This window comes from Lithobates pipiens, unplaced genomic scaffold (genome assembly GCF_037356315.1).
Source record: "Lithobates pipiens isolate NorthernLeopardFrog02 unplaced genomic scaffold, aLitPip1_a1.2 Scaffold_19, whole genome shotgun sequence".
In the NCBI taxonomy this organism is placed as follows: Eukaryota; Metazoa; Chordata; class Amphibia; order Anura; family Ranidae; genus Lithobates; species Lithobates pipiens.
Window position 1 is genome coordinate 497,783,857 of NW_027507764.1, and position 22,661 is coordinate 497,806,517.

Sequence of the window (22,661 nt, forward strand, 5' to 3'; positions counted from 1 at the left end):
TGTTGTAAGCAGCGCTTAAGAAATATCTGATTATGAGAACGTGTGGATTGACTATAAAGCTGTTTATAAATCTAGCTCAGTACTGTATTGACCTATTAACAGTGGGACGGTCTCTGTTTTAAAAAAAAAAAAAACTGACAGGCTAAACAATTCATGAGCCAATGTGAGTAAATAAATGTATGTGGTGCTGCAAAACCAGGAAACAGGAGGTTTTTGTGTTACCTGAAATAAGCATTGGAATACGGTCATTACTGCATTAAGTGAATATTGTGTGGTGGGCGGCTGGATCAGTATCCCTTTAAAACACGATATAATACGATATATCCAGGATTGTCCCGAAGTAAGGACGAGAAAAAGGAAAGTAAGATGCAACATTTACGTTCTGCAAAAGAAAGGGGGGAAAAAAGCTCGCAACAGTCTGTCACAGCAGCTAAGTTAGAACAATATGCCCATAATCCAGCTCAGTCATCTCAGACCCCTCCAAAAAAAGGACAGTCAAAAGGGCAGCAAGGTGTAATGACTGAAAGGAAAAGTGTGGGGCAGTCAAATATTAATATCAACACACAAGCCGGAGCAGTGGTAAAACCCTCAGTAAATAAAAATGCGGAAGCAGGGGAACAGAATATAGAAACTACAATAGGTGACTCCCCCCCGATAGAAAAGGAGCCAACTATAAAGGATGTGTTACTGGCCGTAAATGCATGCAACATTTCACTTAAAGAACTCTGTAATCAAATGAAGGGAGTGAAGGAAGATCTAATGGTGGTAAGGCAAGACTTACAGAAAGTGGTGGAAAGGACGACAGAACTTGAGACAAGGACTAGTCGATTAGAAGACGATACAACCTTCTTAATTAAAGAAGTAGAAAGCCTGAAGGAGCAGTTCAGTGGATATAGAACAAGAATGGACGAAATGGAAAATAGGCTCCGGAGGGACAATGTGCGAGTAGTGGGCCTCCCCGAAAAAAGCGAGGGTGTAAACCCTACGGAATTTATGGAGCATCTTTTGGCTGAACTGTTTGGAAGGGAGGTTTTTTCAACAACGTTCTCAATAGAGAGGGCGCATAGGGTACCCTTTAGAGCACCATTGGAGGGGGGCCGTCCCAGGCCATTATTGATGAAATTACTTAATTATAAGGATAAAGTGGTGTTATTACGGAAAGCAAGGGAAATGGGGAATGTACTGTATAAGGGTGTTAGAATCTCACTATATTCTGACTTTTCCCCAGAACTTCAGAGAAAAAGGGTAGAGTTCCTCCAGGTGAAACGCAGGTTACAGAAGCTCAGGGTGCCGTATGCTCTGCTTTATCCTGCAAAGTTACGGATTAATGCACTAGGGCATACTCAGGTTTTTAGTTCCCCGATAGAAGTGGAAAAATGGATAGAAGAAAATAAAGAAAAGTTATAGTTGCTGGGGTTTCTAGTACTGAGTGGGATGGGAAGATGGAAGGAGAGGGGGGGATGAAGTATGTGTGTTTTTTTTTTTTTTTTTTTTTTTTTGGGTGTGTGCTGTCTGTGTCTGTATGGAAGGGGGGTGGGAGGGAGGTAATACACGGCGAGTGCAGTAGGTGAGGGTGGTAAATAGGTTGTGAAGAGAGTGGTATAAGGTCACTAATAGCCCCTAGGGTAACACCTAGGAAGGTGGGGGAGGGGCGGGAGGGAGGTAGAAAGGGGGGAGAGGGGGTGGGTGTAGTAGGGAAAATAGGGGGGAGGTCGAAGGGGAAAAAAAAATGTAAGCATGCACTAATAAATGTAGTACAGGAAATAATTCAAAGCAAAAAAGGACACAAACAGTGGGGTGGTAAAACTAGGGGTGGTAAAAAACAAGGAAAATGTATTGATCACAAGGGGGAAAATGGTAATAAACGATCATACAGTATAATGCATATTCAAAGACACATAACATACGAGTTAATGGTGACGCCTAATAAATTTGTTATTATACAAGGGAGTAATATATGGGGAGTGTGGTATAAGGTAATAAAAGAAGTTAGAGGGGAGTTGGTGGGTACTGGGAGACAAATGGTTCTCAATAGTGTTATCAGTAGACTGGTTATTTCGCTCTCTTTCTTTACTACCTTAGGTTTTTCTTTTTTTTTCTTCTTCTCCTCTATATTTGCTTATGGCTATGCAGGATGGTAAAATTAAGATAGGCTCCTGGAATGTGAGGGGTCTGGGGACGCGGCTGAAACAAAAAGCTGTGCTATCCTTGTTGGAGGGATGTGGAGTAGAGTTGCTCTGCATACAGGAGACCCATTTAAATAGAGATACAATATACCGGCTGCAGAGCAGAAAATATCAATTTCAATATCACTCTGTTTATTCGACATATAGCAGAGGGGTGAGTGTCTTGGTAAAAACGGGGGTGAATTTTGTATGCAAACGGGTTAGCCTGGATGAAAAAGGCAGATACATTTTTTTACAGTGCCTAATTGAAAATAGAGAATGTATGCTGGCAAACATCTACATCCCTCCACCATTTAAAATGGAAGTGCTTTTTAAATTACAGGAATTTTTAGTGGGGATAGATGGTGTCCCTATAATAATAGTAGGGGATTTCAACACGGTATTGGATATTAAAATTGATAGATTCCCAGAAAAAACACTGGTGGAACCAGCTTGGCAGGGGAGGATGGGACAGTACCTGGAAGAAGTTGGACTACGGGATTTATGGAGAACTGGGAACCCGGGAGTTCGGCAGTATAGTTGCTACTCGTCCACACATACTACGTTATCCAGGATTGATATGATACTGGGGAATGACCTGGCCTTACAAATGGTGGAAAAGGTTGAATATCAGCCCAGGGGGATTTCAGATCATTCCCCAGTGACAGCAGTATTAAAAATGAGAGAACGTAAGGTACAGAGGTTGTGGAAAGTGAACCCGCTCTGGCTAGAACTGATAAAAAAAGAGACAGAAGAATGCCCTGAGAGAATTCAGTGGGAATTAAAAGAATTTCTAAAAAATAACCGGGGTACAGTAACATCGGGGATCCTGTGGGACACTCTGAAAGCTTTCTTAAGGGGCCTTATGATCCAATCAATAGCAAAAATAAACAGGAAATCTAGGGAACAGGAGGTACAAATAGGGAGAGAAGTGTCAGAGGCTGAAAGAGATTTTATTAGTGACCCCACGCAGGGCAAAGAAAAAATCTGGTTAGATAAACAAGAAGAACATAGGTTATTAGCTCTAAAGAAAGCAGAGATTCAGCATATGTTCCAACGCCAAGCCTCCTTCGCGGAAGGGGAAAGCGTGGGAAAAATGTTGGCACAACTGGTGAAGAATAACTCGGGTCCTTCCTCAATCTCGGCGATTAGGATATCTGAGGGAAAGGTTATAACAGAAACGGGGAGTATTTCCCAAGCATTTGAAGGATATTATAAAAACCTATATACTGCACAAAAAGTGGGGATGGATGAGCAAATGGAAGCATTTTTAGGTCAATTAGAGGTACCATGTTTGAAACAAGAAGAAAGAGAGGAACTGGAAGCCCCAATAACTTTGAAAGAACTTCAGGAAGCAGTTGCGAGTATGCCAAATCAGAAATCGCCTGGGCCGGATGGACTACCGATTGAAGTCTATAAAAACTTTGGCGAGATACTGATTCCTGAACTTCTGGAGATGTTAAGAGGAGCATATGGGGAGGGTAAATTGCCCCCATCAATGATGGAGGCGGTTATAACCCTGTTGTACAAAGAAGGGAAGGACGCCTTAGATGTTGCAGCGTATAGGCCAATCTCTCTCCTGTGTACTGATACAAAGATATTGGCCAAGGTATTAGCGACTAGGCTTAATCGAGTCATAGCAAGATTGGTCCATATGGACCAAACAGGGTTTATAGCCAACAGGTCAACGAGTATAAATATTAGAAGAGCCTTTTTGAACTTGCAGGTCCCAATGGATAACGATACTCCGGGTGCAGTGGTGGCACTGGATGTAAGGAAAGCATTTGATAGCGTAGAATGGGGATATATATGGAAAGTTTTGGAGAAATTTGGCCTGGGTCCTTCCTTTATAAGATGGATTAGGATGCTATATGACAAACCTAGTGCGAGACTAAAAATTAATAACGAGTTATCCGGGAAAATAGAGTTGGGGAGAGGGACGAGGCAGGGGTGCCCATTATCACCCCTGCTCTTTGCATTGGCCATAGAGCCCCTGGCATGTGCAATTAGAGCAAACCGGGATGTGGTCGGTTTTGTAAGAAAAACTGGAGAGGAAAAAATCTCACTTTATGCAGACGATATCCTATTGTTCTTAGGGGATATGAGATACTCACTACCAAGGGCAATGGAACTGGTGCAAAGGTTTGGAGGCTTCACTGGGCTGGAGATAAATTGGGAAAAATCGGAATGTCTCCCTTTGGACCCAATTGGTCAGCAAATGGCCCTGGGAACCCCCCAAATGCCAATGGTGGATAAGTTGAAATATCTGGGAGTAACCTTGTCAAGGGATCCTAAGCAATATATAAGTTATAACTTAGTCCCATTACTGGCTAAGTTTAAACAAAAAATTGCTATATGGAAACGATTGCCTCTCTCGGTCGCTGGCAGATGCAATCTGATAAAAATGATTTGGATGCCCCAACTTTTATACATATTACACAATGCCCCAATATGGATCAACAAAAGTTGGTTTGATAAAATCGAGATGCTGTTTAGGGAGCTAATATGGAGGGGAGGACAGGCTAGATTGAAATTGCGGATGCTTCAGCTACCGGGAGAGGAAGGAGGATTCGCGGTCCCTTATCCGGAGTGCTATTTTTGGGCGTCCCAACTACAACAGCTAGGGGGGATCGATGAGAAGAACGGAGGAACCCCAAATGGGAGATTAGTATTAACAGGCTCCCCACATAGTACCCTGATCGAGACCCTGGAAGCGGACTCATTCCAGTGTAGATGTCCCACAGTAAAAATGATGTTAAAGCTATGGGGTACAGTTAAAAAAAAAATGGGATATAGTGAAATAACAAAGTATACGCCTCTATGGAACAATAAGAAGCTACAGGAAATATGGCGGGTTGGAAAAATTGCAGATTGGGAAAAATGTGGCATTGTAAGGCTAAGCCATCTATATGGCGGCAGGGGTATTAAATCTTTCGACCAGCTGCAAAGAGAATTTAAGATATCACAAAATTCATTTTATGCCTATATACAAGTGAGGCATGCTTTAAGGACCCAGTTTGGAAACCTGTTATTAACATGGGAGGAAATGCCCTTGCTATACCCAGTAGCACAAGCAGGACCCACTAAAGGATTAATATCTAAATTCTATGCCCAGCTGGGTGAACAGATTAATGGTGAGAGGAAAGGGAGGGTTGAGAAAGGGAAATGGGAGCAGGACCTAGGTAATATAACACGAGCACAGTGGAAAAATATCCTAGCGGCATGCCCAAAGGTCTCGGTCTCTCCTCCTCAGAGGATTTCCCATTTAATGGTAATTAATAGAGCATACTATACTCCCCAGAAATTATTTAAATTTGGTAAGAGAACAGATGACTTTTGCCCCAGGTGTGGGGGGTCAGGGAATTTAATGCACATGCTTTGGAAATGTCCCAAATTATTTAGATACTGGGAAGGAGTGGTAAAGATAATAAGTAGGGTTTTTGGGACGGTAATAGAGTTAAATCCCATAGTGTGCATTTTAGGCTACAGAGAGGAGGAAGTAGAAAGGAAGGGAATAACAACGGCAATCCTAAGATGTTTATTTCAAGCTAGAAGGATGATAGCTAGGAGATGGCAATCAAAGCTACCCCCTACAGTAGAGGATTGGACAAGGGCGGTAAATGACTATCTATGTAAGGAGAGGGCAGTATATGCAAAACGAAATAACCTAAAGGAGTTTAATAGGAACTGGCGAGAGTGGATAGAAGTGATGCATACCCCAGTTTAAACCATGATAGGAAAGGGAAGAGGGGAGGGGGGATGGGTAATGGGAAGGAGTAGGGTAGGGTACATTAAAGGTTCGGGAATTATTATAACACATTTATGCTATACTGTAGGATAAAAGCACCAATATATATATAAGAGGGGAGGGGAGGGGGGGCGGGGTGGATAGAAGGGATGTGAGGGAGGGGTGGGGTTACAACAATAGGAAAAACGTAGGAACTGCAAAAATAGTGATGGTAGGAGAAGGGGGGATATGGTACTGTTTAGATAATGTGCTTTTTTTTTTTTTTTTTTTTTTTTTTTTTTTTTGCTAATTATATATGATGTATGGATGTATCTTCATGTCCCCCTTCCCTTCCTAGAACTCTAAAACTCAGATCTCGGAAGGGAAGAAAGAGGTATTTGAACCCTGGTAATGTTATTTTAAAATGTGGTCTGTATAAATGTGAAAACTTAATAAAGATTAATAATTAAAAAAAAAAAAAAATATATTGTAGCTGATATGTGACATCACTAAACGTATCCTCCATATCTGCCCACTCCAATATACAGTATATATCACATATGTATGCAATATTTTCAAAAAGAAACATGTTTGAATATGCCAAAGAGTGCTGGATAGAAAGATGGTTCATTCTCAATTCACTAAGGTTCACTTCTTCAGGAGGATAAAAGAGGAATGGTGTATCTGCATATTAGTCTGGGTCAAATATGGTTGTATTTATCTGCTTCTGATACGTAAAACAAGCATATCAAGCAGTATAGGAGCAATGATCTCTATATACACTGAGTCTGAATCATCTTGCAGAATTATTGATCCCTATTTTATTGTTATCAGAACCACCTCTGCTTAATTTAATTTTATAGCCAAAAGTCCTGCTTTTGTTTGGTGTTTTTCTCTGAACCTGCAATGAGATCTAAGTAAATTGCAAATCAGAAATTACAAACCAGCTTGGTTGCTATAGCTCTAGAAATTATAAAAAATTTATATTTCTTACCTCTTTTGCAGGGGTATTGCTAGGTTCCTAATAGACCAGGGGCATCTCTGGGTACACAGATTAAAATAATAGAAGACCATGAAGACCACTTTGGAACAAATCCAATACTAATATCACATTGTAAAGTATTGCGCAAACTGTTGGTGCTATATAAATTCTATATTATAATAATAATATAAACTTACTGAATAAAAATGATTTTGTCTAAAAACTGTGATGCCACATCACAAAAGAAATAATGAAAAGTAGACTGTATGATGCATAGACTGTATCATCTCCATATCTCAAAGGAGACCCAAGGCACTCAGTAAAAGACTTGGGGCACATGCCCAGGGTGCCATGGTCTAGCATCATCATTGCATGTTGGCACTGACCACAGCGCATTGTGTTTTTTTGGAAAAACACTCATAAATAAGCTCTAATGGGCCGTACACACAATCTGATTTTCCGACAACATTTGTGTGACCATGTGTATGCAAGACAAGTTTGAGCCAACATCCGTCAGAAAAAAATCCACGGTGTTGTTGTTGGAATGTCCGATCGTGTGTACATAGCATCATTTATTAACAGATAATTCCACACCACATTAAACAGTCTGCAAGTTGGTACACTACACCACGGGAGGGAAATCGTTTCAATAATGAAGTGAAGTGGTTTGAAATGATGTCAGGAATGTCAAATCCCCCCAACCTGGAAGCAATAGAGGCTCTGAAAAAACTCCTTTGTGGACTTATGAACATGAATAAACATCTAGACGTGACTTTGTTCACATTCACTGACTAAGGCTTACTTTTAATTATGGCTTCAATAAGGTCCATTGCCAGGAAAATCCACCAAGTGAAATATGGAGAGGCTTTGGTGGCCACTCTGAACAGAAACTCAACCATGCTTAAGGGATTAAACAGTTCTCGAAAATGTCTCATATTAAACTCCTGCATCTGACTAATCCATGGACGGGGTCCTTCTCTGTGCTGAAAAGAAGAGCCCATTTCTAAATGAATGGGAGAGGGGGAAAGGGCTCTTCGATCCTCATCACTTGGTGACTGCTGAAGCCTTATAAGATTAAACAAGATTTTCCTTGTCCGGTTGCCTTTGTTGGTCCCTTCTCTTCTAGGAGTCTCCATATGTCACTGATGCTTGAGAATCATAAGCATTTAAATAAATCAAATTAAAATGTTTATTCTAAAAACACATACCACAGGGATATTGTGCAATATGTCCTTTGCCATACATTACCCCAATCGCTAAACTCTCCTATAATTACATATATTTAACAAGTTATAATGTAATTTTTAAAACACTTTCTATGTTATTAAATCTTCAGCTTTCTTGAAAATAATACCTGGTGATTCTGCCATGAGGGTCCTAGTTTAGGCACTTTCTGTTATAGGGGGACAGCGCCCACCATAACAATTACTAGCTGCTATTCCATCACTAATTTCCCAGGCATGGGGGGGCTGTTGTCACTATCCAGGAGCAGTGCTAGAGCAATGATGTATATCAAATTCTGCAGTGAATGCATGTAGATAGGAAGTGGCTGCAAAGAGGCAGCAGGAGATCAGCAACACTGAAATGCAACAAAAGATCTTAGGTCTTTCCCCTCACAAGAGAGTGGAGCTTGGAACCCAGGAGCAGCGTATATAAAAGAATAAGCTATTGAATGCTTATCTCTGCCCAAAATAAAAAAAATCTAATTTCAGGTGGACTGACCTTATACCATTTAATAATATTCATAATAATACATAATCAGTAATTATTATTTCTTTAAAAAAAGCTGTCACAATTCACAGTAAATAGGGGCTCCTGCACACTGCAGCTCAAAAAAGCGACTCCTACAGGCTTTTGAGCGCTTATTTTTTCTACCTAGAAACTCCCCTCCATGTTAGTCAATGCACACTAGGGCTTTTTCAGGCATATGCTTTTACGGGCAGAAAAACTCACCAAATTCATGTTTTTGAGAGGAGCTAGTGCCCCAAAGAGCTTAAAACAGCTCAAAAACATGCAAAACCGTTTGTTCCAGCTTTTACTATAGAAAATACCATCTAGGAAGGTTTGTGAAAAAAAAACGCCTATGCTCAAAAAAGCTCCAAAGAGCTCGAAAGAGCTTTAAAGAGCTCAATAAAAACAAGCTTCTTCACAGCCTTTATGGGCAGAAATAAAAGCTCAAAAGCAGCTGTTTTTTTGAGCTGCAGTGGGCATGAGCCCTAAAGTGACAGGTTCTCTTAATTACACCCCCTGCCCCACTCAGCTCCCTTCTTCACTTTATATAACACTTAGGGGCTGAGCAGCCACTTACTATTTCTAAAAAAAATCAGCTTTAAATATTTTCCTTCTTTTAGATTTTTATAAATGAGCGCTGTTCATGAAGAAGGATTGATTTCAATTCCAGAGTTTCCTGTCAGCTCACATATATTCATGCCATATTGGCTAGTGCTATGATAATCATAAAATGTCTATTGTGTAGGGCAGCCATTCTCAATCAGGGTTCCATGGAACACTAGGGTTCCTCCTGAGGATGCTAGGGTACCCTGAACTGCGTCTGATTGACCTCCCATCTGATGGAAAAAACAGAATCCTGACGTAAATGATCTTTTTAGCTGTTAGCAGGGCCGTCTTTAAGGTAGGGCAAAAGGGGCAGCTGCCCTGGGCCCTGTCATTGTTGTGGGGCCCAAAGCAGCTACGTCATACTTGTCAACTATCCCAGTTTACATTCCCTTGTCCATTGAGGTTTTAGTCCTGTGCTGTGTCTTGATATCTCAGTGTGAAGTGCTGCTACTAATTGTGTACAGATGACTCACCTGCATACCCTGTGTTTACATGTAAATAACCAGCATTGATATGTAAATAGCAGTCACATGCATATGTAAATAGCTGAGGCCAACGGCATTGATATGTAAATAAAGGCAGAATTCATATGTATATCATGCCCCCCCCTGCAGTGAGGAGATGATGTGCTGTAACCTATAGCAACCAGCGAGCAGTATTACTGTACAGTAATCTCTAGCAGCCAATCAACAAGCAGAAATCATGTGCAACTAATCAGTGATCCTTAAGGAGTGCTGTAACCTATAGCAACCAGTCAGTAAGCAGTAATGATATGCTGTAACCTCTGGCAACCAATCGCTGACTGATCTGATACAGTAAACTGATTTTAAGTCTAGCTGTTATTTATTGTATGTCCCAGAGAAGGTGGAGAGCGAAATTGCACGGGGGGCCCTAAGAAAATTTATGCCCAGGGCCCAATCAATATTAAAGACGGCCCTGGCTGTCAGTAAGGTTGGGTGTATGATCACCACTGTATGGATTACATTCTTCCTACTAATCACCAATGTAAGGCACCTTTTCCCCATTGACATCCAATGAATTTGTTTTAGTAAGGGTTCCCCGAGTCCTGAAAATTATTTTCGGGGTTCCGCAGGTGTAAAAAGGTTCAGAAAGACTGGTCTGGAGTATATACCTTTCACCGACAGTTCTTATAAGGTATAACTATTTGTATTAATAAATATTTGTTCAATTCTATTACAATGTAATGGCAAACAGTAAGCCGAACAAGTAAATTATCACAAGAGTGTTTCAACACATCCCTTTTCCATGTGATTGCTGTCCTAGTGAAATATCCCGTGCCCCTGCATCATAAGTGTTTTCTGCCTCATAGACTTAAAATGAGAGCAATGTGCCTTCATACATGAGCAGGCACTGCTAATCCAGGCACAATAGCGATGGTCTTACTTGTGTGGTCCAGGTGAGCTCATCGTTTTATCCAGGAAGTGGGTTTGTGTTGGTCATTTTGTTCATCAAGCTTGATCAAAGGATCCGGAAGGGATTATTCAGCTAGTGGGATAAAGCATGATGTCTGGTTGCATGTCCTGGTAATTTTCTTGAAATGGCCCCTGTTCACATATGAGCATTTTGCAATCTGAAGCAAAATGCCTGAAGCTCCAAAAAGTACATGAGCTTCTTTCTGGGCAGGTTACAGGCGTTTTTCTGCTTTTTACATTGGTGACCTTTTGATCGGTGCACAATTGCGGCAAAAACGTGGCAAAAATTGCAGTAAAAAGTTTCAAGAGAAGGGCTACTAATACTGCCCATTAACTCTATAACAATTAACTGAATAGGATGACGCAGATAATTTGCAGTTGTGAGTTGTGGAGGGACTACAATCTCTTAACATGTTATGGTATGCTTCCTCAGGAGGGTGGAGTCCAGAGAAAACGCTAAAAAAAACTTTTTTTTTTTTTTGCTTACAGGTATGCATGCTGATGTGAATTTTGTAAAAGGGGGGAAAGGTCTGAGGCTATTTGGAGGCCCCTTAGACAGCTTTAGGCCTGGGCCCCACCGGGCCTGACCATCAACATTCCCCAGGGCCCATCCACTGACCTATAAGATCCTATATCCCCCATTCCATGTTCTCTTCCTCCTTTAGTCCCATCTCCTCCATCCCATGTCCTTTTCCTCCTCCAGTCCCATCTCCTGCATCCCATGTCCTCTTTCTCCCCCATTCCCATTTCCCCATCTCCTCCTTTCCATGTCCACCTACAGTCCCTTCTGCTCCACAAAATGTTTCAAGGATCAAGAAAACCTTACTATTCTCCTAGCATGTCCTTACCTTACCGTCTGTCCAAGGGTCATGACCGAAAACGGCCTGCCAACTGGCTCCCGATCAGTACTCTCAGCCAATGGCTGAGAGAATATGTACAAACGTTTGTTCAAAAATCTACTAGTATATGACCAGCTTAACTCCACAAAATGCCTCAAGGATCAAGTAAAACCTTACCATTCTTCTAGCATGTCCTTACCTTACCATCTTTCCAAGGGTCAGCCAATGGCTGAGAGCACTGACCAGAGTGTTCTGGCAGGGGGCTGTCCCCCTGTCAGAATACAATAGCACAGTGGGGGAGATCGGTGTACTAACATCTGGTTGCTAGTACAGTGGCTCCGATCTGAGCTGTGAACTTTTTTTTTTCGTTCAACCCTCTGGCTTAGACAGGTTATACAGTACTTGCAGAGTGAAGCACAGAAACAGGCAGCACCTGGCTGAAAAGAATATGACGCAAGAACTAGACATGGAAAGGTTGCCCTGTAGAAACTATGATGAAAGTCCCTATGCTGTCCCTCCTCCTCTGGAACCTCTCTCTACACTATGCATACTCTCCTTATCAAACGGGTTCCTGTCCCTAATCTAACCACACACAGAATGTGCGTCAGCTGCAGTGAGACAGTGCTTTTTGTAAGCACTGCCCTCACTAAAGATGGTTGCATGGGTCACCCGGGTGGCAGGGTCCAATTGGATGCTGACATTGTAGGGGTCCTGGAGGATCTCGGCAGGGTGGCTGCTCAGTGCCACCTGTGCAGGGAGGTCTACGCCCTGCTAAAAACAATTCATTGGGGGGGGGGGGGGGGCAGAGGGAAAAATGCCACTCATATTAGTGGGTAGTGGGAAGAATGTCCCAGTTACAGCGTTGAATGAATGAACGAATGAAATACTTGTATAGCGCACATTGCGAACTGAATCGCCTCTAGGCGGTGATTAGAATGCCATCCAACAGACAGCTAAAAAGTCCATTGTTGTCACGGAGCTGGCTATGCCAAGTGGTGTTGGCCCCATAAATATGCAGGCACCATCAAATTTTAGATTAAACCGGCACAGCTCAAGGAATACCTGGTAACTTCTGGAGGAACCCTAGGATTCCACAGAGCCCTAGTTGACATGGCTTTTCTAAGATTGTGTTCATATCCTTTACTTAAAATATATATATATTTATATTTATGTAATGTGTTCAGTTTTTGGTGAAAGGCCCCAAGTTCACCATTGCCCCAACTTAGTTAATTCCATTTTAGTTTTAATAGACAACCCTAGATTTAAAGGTGCCATTTTAATTTTTTTTTTTTTTCAATCTCATGCTGTAAAATAGAAGTGTTGCCTATACCTCCCTAGTCGGGCCATAAAGTGGAAGGTTCAAAAAAAAAAGAAAAAAGCGCTCTCCCTTGTGGTTGTTTTTTTATTTTTATAATTGTTCTTTCTAGCTTTGGCGGTGACCAAACCCATAACTTTTGGCTCTTGTATTTGCAGACAGTGACTGGTATTTATGCCACGTAACCATAATTGTGCCCAGAGAGGAGAGTTTGGAGTGGACGATGTACCCCTTCCCTTACCTGGCTTGTGTAGATCCTGAAGCACCAAAGGGCACTTTTGTGTACCAGCTTTTAGCCCATTACTACAATGATGAGAGCTCAGGTGGTGGGATATCATATTACCTTATGGAAGGTAAGTCACGTCTCAATATGATATAATATAATATAGTATTATATAATATAATACATGTACTGGATTGTTCTCTAGAAGATATTAAATCATAATTTCAGACAAATCTTTTTTTGTTTTTGGGATGTTTATGGAAGGGTTAGAACTTTATTTGCTGTTTATGTAGCCAATGCAGAGATCCTCTGGCTTCACCTCTTCTTCACATAATTCCATTGAAAGTCAGATAAAATAATCTTTCAGGTGCATGATACTTACCTGGACAAGCTCACCTGCTGGGAAGCATTCAAGCCATACCTGCAGGGCATATTTACACTGGAAATTAATGCTGATAAAATAGCAGCTACATTAAATGAGTGCCAGTGGACCAGCAGGTGTTTAAATATGTTTTGAAACCCAATGCTTTGACACATGATGCATGGATGACTGCTCGGGATGTTCTGAAGCACCCTTCCGTCTTATCCGCAGAGAAGAAACAATTCTCTACTAAACTGGCTTACTATGAGGAGGGAGAGAAAGCTGATCAACTGCTAGTAAAACTGCTAAATTCGAACAATCTTCAAATAACATTGGCTTATTCATTAACTCTGGTCCGTTTTTTAATCAGACCTATATATTACCAAAACCCCCCACTCTGAGGCTTTTAATCCTTATGCTAGCCTTAGTAAATAGATAAGGAAGGTATATTATATTTAATTACAGTGCCTTGCGAAAGTATTCGGCCCCTTTAAACTTTTCAACCTTTTGCCACATTTCAGGCTTCAAACATAAAGATATAACATTTTTATTTTTTGTGAAGAATCACCAACAAGTGGGACACAATTGTGAAGTGGAATGAAATCTATTGGATTTTTGATACTTTTTTAACTAATAAAAAAATGAAAAGTGGGGCGTGCAAAATTATTCGGCCCCCTTGCGTTAATACTTTGTAGAGCCACCTTTTGCTGCGATTACAGCTGCAAGTCGCTTGGGGTATGTCTCTATCAGTTTTGCACATCGAGAGACTGAAATTCTTGCCCATTCTTCCTTGCAAAACAGCTCGAGCTCAGTGAGGTTGGATGGAGAGCGTTTGTGAACAGCAGCTTTCAGCTCTTTCCACAGATTCTCGATTGGATTCAGGTCTGGACTTTGACTTGGCCATTCTAACACCTGGATACGTTTATTTGTGAACCATTCCTTTGTAGATTTTGCTGTATGTTTGGGATCATTGTCTTGTTGGAAGATAAATCTCCGTCCCAGTTTCAGGTCTTTTGCAGACTCCAACAGGTTTTCATCCAGAATGGTCCTGTATTTGGCTGCATCCATCTTCCCCTCAATTTTAACCATCTTCCCTGTCCCTGCTGAAGAAAAGCAGGCCCAAACCATGATGCTGCCACCACCATGTTTGACAGTGGGGATGGTGTGTTGAGGGTGATAAGCTGAGTTGCTTTTACGCCAAACATATCGTTTTGCATTGTGGGCAAAAAGTTCGATTTTGATTTCATCTGACCAGAGCACCTTCTTCCACATGTTTGGTGTGTCTCCCAGGTGGCTTGTGGCAAACTTTAGACGAGACTTTTTATGGATATCTTTGAGAAATGGCTTTCTTCTTGCCACTCTTCCATAAAGGCCAGATTTGTGCAGTGCACGACTGATTGTTGTCCTATGGACAGACTCTCCCACCTCAGCTGTAGTTCTCTGCAGTTCATCCAGAGTGATCATGGGCCTCTTGGCTGCATCTCTGATCAGTCTTCTCCTTGTCTGAGCTGAAAGTTTAGAGGAACGGCCAGGTCTTGGTAGATTTGCAATGGTCTGATACTCCTTCCATTTCAAAATGATCGCTTGCACAGTGCTCCTTGGGATTTTTAAAGCTTGGGAAATCTTTTTGTATCCAAATCCGGCTTTAAACTTCTCCACAACAGTATTACGGACCTGCCTGGTGTGTTCGTTGGTCTTCATGATGCTCTCTGCACTTTCAACAGAACCCTGAGACTATCACAGAGCAGGTGCATTTATACAGAGACTTGATTACACACAGGTGGATTCTATTTATCACCATCAGTCATTTAGGACAACATTGGATCATTCAGAGATCCTCGCTGAACTTCTGGAGTGAGTTTGCTGCACTGAAAGTAAAGGGGCCGAATAATTTTGCACGCACTTTTTTGCACTTTTCAGTTTTTTTTATTTGCTAAAAAAAGTTTAAAATATCCAATAGATGTCGTTCCACTTCACAATTGTGTCCCACTTGTTGGTGATTCTTCACAAAAAAAAATCAAAATTTTATATCTTTATGTTTGAAGCCTGAAATGTGGCAAAAGGTTGAAAAGTTCAAGGGGGCCGAATACTTTCGCAAGGCACTGTATTTCCTTTTTTTTTCCCCTGGTTTCTGCCCTAGGCCAAAAGTATGTCATACATGCCAGGAGGCTTCATGGGCATTTTTTTTCTTTCACATGGAGGAGAAGAGGAAGAGCTATCTCAGCTAAGCATATGTAGGACCCTCTAGTGTGCTAAAATAGGTTGTACATAGTGATAGTATAGGTACATTTTGGCTTGGCTGGTAGCCAAGCCTGGGTTGAATCTGGGTCAGAGATAAGTGACTCGGGAAGCTGGATGACTCATCAGGCAGCACCTCTGGTACCTCCCCCTACTTGCTGGAACCTTGGAGAAGCTTCCAAAAGAATAGGAGGGAGGTTAGAAGGAGCTGTCTGGAGTATTGAGGAATGCGCCAGCCAATCTCCAGCAAGTGGGCTGGCAGGGAGTGAGCACCTCTTAAATACTCTGATTAATGCCAGTAGGGGGCAGTCGGGTAGAAGCTGGTGAATGCTGAGGAGGCTGTCGGTGTCCCTTGAGGGTGCCCCTAGTCTGGGGGGGGGTGACCTCGGGCCTGGGGCTCAGGTGCTGGAGGGATCCATTTACAACACATGGAGGAGTCCTGTCCTGGATGCACGGGAGCAGGTGTAAGGACAGAGGGAGAGAGTCAGAATGTCCAGGAGATCTCTAGGAAGAAGACCACCAGGTAGCTGGTGAGTGTGCAGTCTGGGAGGACGGTGGGAAGTAGCTGGATGGGCTGGTGAAGGGGGTAGCTGCAGTCAGTGGGACTGGCAGTGCCTGAAGAGGTGGTGCTGGGATCAGTAGCCACAAGGATGTAGCTGGACATTGGACTTTTTCTCTACACATCAAAAGGGCCCCCGGTCCCTGCCTGTAAAGTGCTTTGCTTAATCTGACTAAGTGCTCTTTGTCAGATCTATAAAAAGTGTCCCAGCTGATTCTATGTTTCCTACAAGCAGGTAAGTGCTGAAGGAAGAGGAGTTCTAAAGTCAAGTGGGCATCCCATAATCTCCCTAATCCTTATTCAAGTTTTATCCCCTCAATAAAGTACAAAAACAAAGTGCTACTGTTCGCTAAATCTAATGCCGCGTACACACGATCGGATTTTCCGACAACAAATGTTTGATAGGAGCTTGTTATCGGAAATTCTGACTGTGTGTAGGCTCCGCCGGAATTTCTGAAAACAAAAATTTGAGAGCTGATTCTCAAGTTTTCCGACAGCAACAAAATCCTTTGTCGGAAATTCCGATTGTGTGTACACAATTCCGTTGCACAAAATTCACAAAATTCCACGCATGCTTGGAATCAAGCAGAAGAGCCGAACTGGCTATTGAACTTAATTTTTCTTGGCTCGTCGTATGTGTTGTACATCACCGCGTTCTTGACAATCAGAATTTCCGACAACATTTGTGCGACCGTGTGTAGGCAAGACAAGTTTGAGCCAACATTCGTTGGAAATAAATCCAGGATTTCATTGTCAGAATGTCCGATCATGTGTATACGGTATAAGTGTGCCTGGCTGTGCAGGGTGGGGGATCCCAATTCACCAGCGGCTCTTACGTGGAGTGTGCTACACATACCTCCCGGCCTGAATTCCTGATTTAAGGCCAGATTGATTCCAGGAAGTAAATTCTACATGAATCAGCTGCCCTTACTCAAGATGGCTGCAGTTAGAATTGATAGGTGGGTGTTTTTCAAAGAGATTATTCAACAAAATAAAGCATGGAGACATGGATGAATGGGTGGGTTTTATTTTGAATATTACTAATGAAATAAATAGTGCTTTCAGTTTATGGCGCTCATATACAGTTTAGTTTCGGTTTCATTCAACATATGCATGGCCTTAATCTGCCTTCACTATCCAAAGAACACCAAACATAGACTTCCCCAATATTCTAGAGCAGGGATATGCAATTAGCGGACCTCCAGCTGTTGCAAAACTACAACTCCCATCATGCCTCAGCCTCTGGGTGTCATGCTTCTGGCTGTCAGAGTCTTGCTATGCCTCATGGGACTTGTAGTTCTGCAACAGCTGGAGGACCGCTAATTGCATATCTCTGTTCTAGAGGATGTGCATACAGTGACCAGTTTGTTTACTAATTATAAAGCCCCAGGGGATGATGGATTACCCGCAGAAGTGTATAAATGATGTGCAGGTTGTATACTGCTGCAACACTTGAAAGTTTTCAATGATGCTTTGCAACAGAAATGTCTTCCACTTTCTATGATCATTCTGTTTTTTAAACCAGGTATGAACCCACATCATATAGACCTATGTCACTGGCCTGGGTTCTGATGACCAGATTATATAAAATAATTACTTCCATGATACATTCTGACCAAGCGGGTGTTATGCTTCAAAAACCTATAGCTATTAACCTTTGTAGATTATTTCTTAACATGCAAACCCCTGCCGATTATAAAGGTACCAGAGCCCTACTTTCCCTAGATTCCCTAGATGCCATAAAGGTCTTGACAGTATAAGGTGACGATACCCATGGGCAATTTTGACATATTATATATTTATCTTCTGGATGAAACTTCTTTATATGGGCCTGAAAGCAGCTATTCATGAAAGAGGCAGGGTATCCCTAGTGAAAAAAAAAAATGTATCTGCTACCTGTAAAAAAATTAACATTTTTTTTTTCCTTTTACTGTACACTTTGTCCTTTTATGTTGTTTTAAAATTGATTATTATTTTACATATTTGTGCCTTGTGACAAGATTTTTACTTCGGTAACAGATGTTTTTGTTCTGGAAGAATTATCAATAAAAATTACTTGATTCCAAAATATATATTGTAGACATGTCACTGGAGAAGTGATCGAGGGGGTGTACATCTCACCTAGGTTGCTACACAGTGTGAGATGGTAAGTCCAGGATGGATCAGTTTCTCAGCAGCAATATGCTGCTGAGTTATTATTTAATCTTGCCGGGCCTGGGTTTATATGGAATGGCAGGTAGGTTTGGTAGAGGGACCTGTCATTCCACACACACACCCCCCCGATCCAGTTCTGGGTTTTGGATCAGGTGAGCTTTGATCCTAATTAGCCTGGGAAGGTAAAGGCTCTGCGGGGCCTGCAGGTGCTCGCTCTCAGCCAGGGAAATGAACAGTCTGTGTGTTGGAGGAAGCTGCGAGCGCAGCCACTGCTGGAGCTAAAACCCACCCTGCGATATCCAGGCGAAAGACGCTGTGTTTATAGGTGTCAGATAGGTGAGAAGAACCTGTTAGTAAGCGCCCAGCCGGGCTAGGTTGTTTTTTTTATTATCTTTTTTTTCTGTTGTACTTAACCTCCTCGCGCCCGCCCTATAGCCGAATTACGGCCGTAGAGCAGGCGCGTTCGTTCGGGCGGTCGTCCCTGGACGGCCTGATGTTTACTTCCGCAATGCGCGCCGCCGCGGGCGCGCATCGCGGAAGTTCTGTGTTCGCCGTGTCCCCCGGGGACAGGCAAACACAGATCGCTGTAAACGGCCAATCACAGCGGCCGTTTACAGCGTGATCGGCGTGTCCAATGGGAGATGATCTCATATGTAAACATATGAGATCATCTCGCAGCGCCGCTCTCCTTCCTCGCACAGACAGTGCGAGAGGGGAGAGATGAACGGCTGCAGCGGCAGCCGTTCTGATTCTGGAAAAAAAAAAAATGAAATAAAAAGTGCCATCCGCCCCCAGCAGTGCCATCCGCCCCCAGCAGTGCCATCCGCCCCCAGCAGTGCTATCTGCCCCAGTGCCATCCACCCCAGTGCTACCTGCCCCCAGTGCCATCCACCCCAGTGCCACCTGCCCCCAGTGCCATCCACCCCAGTGCTACCTGCCCCTAGTGCCATCCACCCCAGTGCTACCTGCCCCCAGTGCCATCCACCCCAGTGCTACCTGCCCCCAGTGCCATCCACCCCAGTGCTACCTGCCCCCAGTGCCATCCACCCCAGTGCCACCTGCCGTCAGTGCCACCTGCCCCCAGTGCCACCTGCCCCCAGTGCCACCTGCCGTCAGTGCCACCTGCCGTCAGTGCCACCTGCCGTCAGTGCCACGTGTCATCAGTGCCACATAGTGCCATCTGTCATCAGTGCCACGTATCAGTGCCATTTGTCATCAGTGCCACCTGTCAGTGTCACGTGCCATCTGTTGTCAGTGTCACGTGTCATCAATGCCACTTATCAGTGCCATCTGTCATCAGTGTCACGCGTCATCGGTGCCATGTATTAGTGCCATCTGTCATCGGTGGCACATATTAGTGCCACGTATTAGTGCCATCTGTCATCGGTGCCACGTTTCAGTGCCACGTGTCATCAGTGCCACGTATTAGTGCCACGTGTCATCAGTGCCACGTATAAGTGCCACGCGTCATCAGTGCCACATATTAGTGCCATCTGTCATCAGTGCCACATATTAGTGCCATCTGTCATCAGTGCCACCTGTCATCATTGCCACGTATCAGTGCCATCTGTCATCAGTGTCACGTGTCATTGTCCTGGTGCTTCAAAAGTGTAATAAATAGTCAACAAGTTAGATGTGTAACTTATGTTCCTAGAACACATGATGGCGCTACCTGCATGTTGGGCCTCTCTATGTGGCCAGGCTGTGAAAAAGTCCCACACATGTGGTATTGTAATACTCAGGAGGAGTAGCAGAATTTTTTGGGGGGTGTCATTTGTGGTATACACATGCCACGTGAGAGAAATAACCTATTACAATGACAATTTTGTGGAGAAAAAAAAAAAAATGAAAAATCTTAATTTTGCAAAGAATTGTGGGAAAAAAATGACAACATCAAAAAGCTCACTATACCTCTTACTAAATACCTTGGAATGTCTACTTTCCAAAAAGGGGTGATTTGGGGGGTATTTGTACTTTCCTGACTTGTTCGGGTCACAAGAAGCGAGATAGGCCACCAGTACATCAGATGTAATCAATTTTGTGCGATTCGCACCACAGCTTGTAGACTCTCTAACTTTCACAAAGACCAAATAATATCCACTAATTTGGGTTATTTTTACCAAAGACATGTAGCAGTATAAATTGTGACCAAAATTTATGAAGAAAAATTAATAATTTGCATAATTCTGTCACAGAAACAAAGAAATATGCGTTTTTTTTCAAAATTTTCGGTCTTTTTTCATTTATAGCGCAAAAAATAAAAACCCCAGAGGTGATCAAATACCACCAAAAGAAAGCTCTATTTGTGGGAAAAAAAGGACAAAAAATTCATTTGGGTACAGTGTTGCATGACTGAGTAATTGTCATTCAAATTGTGAGAGCACCGAAAGCTGAAAATTGGTCTGGGCAGGAAGGTGTTTAAGTGCCCTGTAAGCAAGTGGTTAAAAGGCACGGTGTTGCCGTATATTTTGTTTGTTGGACTGTTTGTACCACGAATAAACGCCAAGGTCTGCTTTATAAATTCCAAGTCTGCTGTGAACTGTGTCCAAACTCACCCTACCCCGGGAAGATCCCTTACAATTGGTGGAGAATTCGGGCAACACGGTTGCTAGGGGCAACGGTGTGGACAGACTTGGCTACAGCTGCTTATGTCCTGGGTGAAAGCTGCAACTACACTCCAAGAACAGTCCAGCAACATGGAGGAGATGCTGAAGCAGTTTATGCAAGTGAGTTTGCAACAACAGCAGGCTCAGACAGAGGCCAATAGACGACATGAACAGTCCATGGCTGCACAACAGCAGATGCATAAGGAAGAGTTGCAAGCTTTGCGCCAAAGCCAACAACAACTTATCGAGCACCTGATAGTAAATCGAGAGGCGCCTGTGGTTGCTAATCCACCCACAGTGGAGGGAGCCGCTCCAGAGATTTTTTTTGGGAGAAGGACTGTGCAGCAAGCACTGCAAAAGATGACTGCTGAGGACGATGTTGAGGCCTATCTAACAGTATTTGAGCGCGTGGCTGAGCGAGAGAAGTTACCAGCCGCTGAGTGGGCAGAGGTAATTGCGCCCTATTTAACAGGTGAACCTCAAAAGGCCTACTATGACCTCAGTGAGCAAGAGGTTAAGGACTATACTCGGCTAAAAGAGGAGGTACTTGCCCGACTAGGAGTTACTACTGCAGTCCGTGCCCGGAGGGTACGCAACTGGAGCTACAGTCTGGACAAATCAGCGAGGTCCCAGATGTATGACCTAATCCATTTGGCAAGAAAGTGGTTGGAGCCAGACACTTCTACTCCTGCACAAATCCTAGAGAAGGTCGTGATGGATCGCTACCTCCGAGCGCTTCCTACTGACCTGCAACGCTGGGTGGGACAAGGTGATCCTAAGAATGCAAAACGAACTTGTCAACCTTGTGGAGAGGTTCCAGGCGACTGAGGACTACCTCCGTGATGTTCCTGAAGCATCTTCACCTCCCCGGAGCGCCAGATCTGTGCCGTCAGCTGGTAAGAGACTTCCATCTATTGGGGGAGTGTGGAGGGGTGCTGATGGAGGGAAAAGGGCTCAAGTGGTGTCTCAGGGACAAGAGACTGGTGATGGTCCCGGGTGGCTAAGGGGCTCTAAAAAGGACTCCTTGCCAAAGAGACCAGGCCCTATCCAGTGTTGGAGATGCCATGAGGCGGGACACGTGTCTGCCCATTGCCCTCTTACCACTGAACCCATGGAGTGTGACGCTAGCCGGCGTCAGTCGCTATTTGCGGAACCATCTTGTGCTGCAGTTCCTGGACTAGAGACTGAACCGCAAATCTGCAATATTACAATCAATGACCTTCCCGTTGAGGCGTTAATGGACTTGGGAAGCCTCGTAACCTTGGTGCATGCTAGCCTGGTGGCTGGGGACTTAGAGTCTAAAAAGCATATGAGTGTTGTGTGCATACATGGTGATACAAAAGTGTACCCTATAGTGCTGGCTAAAGTCGGGACTGAACAAGGCACCGTACAATATGAAGTAGGTGTGGTTAAAAACCTCATGCATAATGTAATATTGGGGCGCGATTTTCCATTATTCTGGGCTCTCTGGGAAAAAAGAAAAATCCCCAAAAGGAGTGAGGATACCTCTAAGGGGGTTGCTTTGTCCCCTGGGAATGATAGAAGTGTGCAGGATGAAAATGATTGTTCTCCTTTGCAGGTCCTGGCTGGGGAGGAGGAGGCTCCTCCCACTGAGCAAAATATACTAGACTTAGAGGTGTCTAGGGATAATTTTGGCGCTGCACAATTACAGGACCCCACTCTCAAAAATGCGAGAGAGCAGGTTGCTGTTATGAATGGGGT

General features: G+C 43.3%; 1 protein-coding gene across 1 annotated transcript in view; it reads left to right on the forward strand.

The window, feature by feature from the left end:
* The window catches only part of LOC143997438 (neural-cadherin-like), a 137,437-nt gene that overhangs the window by 20,341 nt on the left and 94,435 nt on the right, over nt 1-22,661 (forward strand). The window contains exon 2 of the mRNA XM_077493054.1: nt 12,957-13,151. Within this exon, the coding sequence (XP_077349180.1) occupies nt 12,957-13,151 (195 nt within the window). The remainder of the gene's footprint in view (nt 1-12,956; nt 13,152-22,661) is intronic.